At 38.8% G+C, this 2,812-nt stretch overlaps 1 protein-coding gene across 2 annotated transcripts in view; it reads right to left on the reverse strand.

The window, feature by feature from the left end:
• RPS6KC1 (ribosomal protein S6 kinase, 52kDa, polypeptide 1) overlaps positions 1 to 2,812 on the reverse strand; it is a 299,319-nt gene that overhangs the window by 275,329 nt on the left and 21,178 nt on the right. Inside the window, exon 2 of one of the 2 annotated variants that reach the window (XM_006834010.1) lies at positions 1,416 to 1,451. The exons of the other annotated variant lie outside the window; for it this stretch is intronic. Coding sequence (XP_006834073.1) covers positions 1,416 to 1,451 — 36 coding nt within the window. The remainder of the gene's footprint in view (positions 1 to 1,415; positions 1,452 to 2,812) is intronic. 2 annotated transcript variants of the gene reach the window in all.

The following is a 2,812-nucleotide window of genomic DNA, read 5'->3' on the forward strand; positions in this document are numbered from 1 at the left end:
GATAATGTGGAGAGATGGAGGAGATGGGGACTTTAGACCCAGAGAGGGAAAGGGGCTGTGTGCTGATGACCAGGGTGCAGGCTTGTAGTGTATACCCTTTGGTTGGTTGATGATGCAGAGAGGGGATTGTAACCATGGCAATAAAATGATATATGATAGAATGAATGTAAAACTAATGACCTCCCATGTAAACTATCACATAATTTACAATAAAACATTAAAAAAAAAAAGATAATGGAATTTTTCCACAAACTTTTTAAAGGCACCCCTCACTTTCAAATTCTACTGGAGGAGGAAAAAAAAACTGAATAAGGACTAACAATTTACAAGATCTCTTTTAAACACATTAGGGACACAAAGAAGATCCCCAGTATGTGTCCTTCTAATCTTAGTGAAAATGAGCCAAAAGGGCCAAAATGAAAGTAAATTAAGAAAAATCAACAGAAATAAGCTCCCCAGTAAGGATCCCTAAGGATACACAACATGCATATGAGAAACTACAAATCGAGAATTCCACCACCTTAAACAAAAACACCACAGGCTGGTATCATTTAATCAAGTGAGAAAGGAAAACAAAAAGCAATGAAGAGTGTGCAAAAGAACCAAGAAAGTTAAAGAAGGCACCTAGAGCTGCTTTCCAAGGTGTCAATGTAAGTTCCACATGTAAGGGGAAGTAGATCGAGAACCTTTATATATTATAACCTTTAAAAACTTAGTTACCAAATGATTTTAGTTTTTATTACACAGGCATAATGATTTTGAAATACATAATTTGTTGTTGTTGTTGTTGTTAAGTGTAGTGGAGTCGATTCCGACCCATAGCAACCTTGTGTAGCGTTTCCAAGGAGCAGCTGGTGAGCTTAAACCGCCATCCTTGCAGCTCAAATGACTTTGCAGTCTGGCGCAATAACCCACAGCACCACACCAGGACTCCAAAATATGTAAGTTGGAGCCCTTAAATCTAATGAGTGCTAGTTACCAAAACAATTCTTATTTATTAAAGCAGCACTCTAATTTCTCAAATCCTTACTTACTTGGCTGTGTGTCGTGGAGTCGATTCCGACTCATAGTGACCCTGTACAGGGTTTCCGAGGCTGTGAATCTTTACGGAAGCAGAAAACTTCATCTCTCTCCCATGGAACAGCTGGTAGTTTCGAACTACTGACCTTGCGGTTTGCAGCCCAATTCGTAACCACTACACTACCAGAGATCCTTTAGTAGGTCAGAAATACAGACACTTCAGCCACCATTTTATGAGCTGAAGAGCGTCTCTATACAAACATACCAAATGCAAAAACTGACATACAAATAATTTTGTTTCCTAATTAATTAAGTTAAATTAGATAATTTAATTAAACCTTAATTAAATTTTTACCCAATACATAACAGAATTTTCATATGGATAAACATGTTACCTCCTGGACATCTTCTGGATTTCTTCGTGAAACAACCTACAACAAAACACACAAAAATATCATCACTATTAAATTTTTAATTTTTGCACTGCTACAATTACTTTGGGGGAGCACAGTGGCTCCAAAAGATAAACCCTGAACTGCTAACCAAAAGGTTGGCAGCTTGAGCTCACCAGCCACTCCTCAGGAGAAAGATGTAACTTTCTGCTTCTACTGAGATTTTAAATCTCAGAAACCCTATACGGGGTCTCCTTGAGTTGGAACCAACTTGCTGGCACTTAACAACAATAATAATTACTTCGACTGAGCACCACGGCTCAGTTTGACAAGCACTGGACTGGAACCACGGGTACCCATCAGCCGTTCCATGGGAGAAAGTTGCTTTCTGCTTCCTCAAAGACTTAATAGCCTCAGAAATCCTGTAAAGGATTGCTGAGTTGGAACCGATTCATAGACACTTTACAATAATTACTTTTAACATATTTGTATAAAAAAATCCAAGTAATGTGCTTAAGAGGAAAGAAGTATGATAGCATGTTTCTCACACAGAAGTCAGTTATATAATAATTTTACTATCTGACACTGTAGGATAAGCACTGGATTGATAACCACAAGGCCAAACCCACCAGCCCCTCCTAGGAAACTCTAGAAGGGGTCGCCTCAAGTCTGAACCAACCCAACAGCACTTACAACAACAACAATCTGAAATGCATATTAAAAATTTAAACAAGAAGCAGGTAACATAAAAGTCCACATGTGAAGTTCATGTGCTGACTCATAAGAGAATGCCTCAGGTCTGGGTTCTTACTTGATATAAGGCTAGTAAGTTTGACTAACCCCTCTGCAGTGCACCCAGGCCAAGCATACAATAGGTCTCGCAGTATTATTTCTTATAACTGTCTGCTGTTGTTAAGCGCTGTCAGCTCGGTCTCGACTCATAGCAACTTTGTGTAAGGTTTCCGAGAAGCGGCTGGTGGGTTTGAATAGCTGACCTTAAGGTTAGCAGTCCAATGCTGATCCTACAGCGCCATACCAGGACTCCTACAACTATATGTGAATCTGTAATTGTGTTTGTTGTTAAGTGCCATTGCTTGAATAGCTGATCTTGTGGTTAGCAGTCCAATGTTTATCCTGTAGTGTCACACATAACTCAATAAAAATGTCAATGAAAACAAAAAAAGCAGCTGCAATGACCAGACACATTATCTGGGAAAAACAACCACTGCCCAGCTAATGAAGAAAACAAAAGTAACTCACAAAATATATCCAAAAATTCAAGGACAAATCATTCTTCTATCATTATTCCTGGAGAAAAAAAAAAAAAATGGGGAGGGGGGATAAGGAGGGTTCTCTCTCAGACTTCTGTGATCATTTGTTATTGTTACTGTTAAGTGCCA

This window comes from Chrysochloris asiatica, unplaced genomic scaffold, assembly GCF_000296735.1.
Source record: "Chrysochloris asiatica unplaced genomic scaffold, ChrAsi1.0 scaffold00009, whole genome shotgun sequence".
Taxonomy (NCBI): domain Eukaryota; kingdom Metazoa; phylum Chordata; class Mammalia; order Afrosoricida; family Chrysochloridae; genus Chrysochloris; species Chrysochloris asiatica.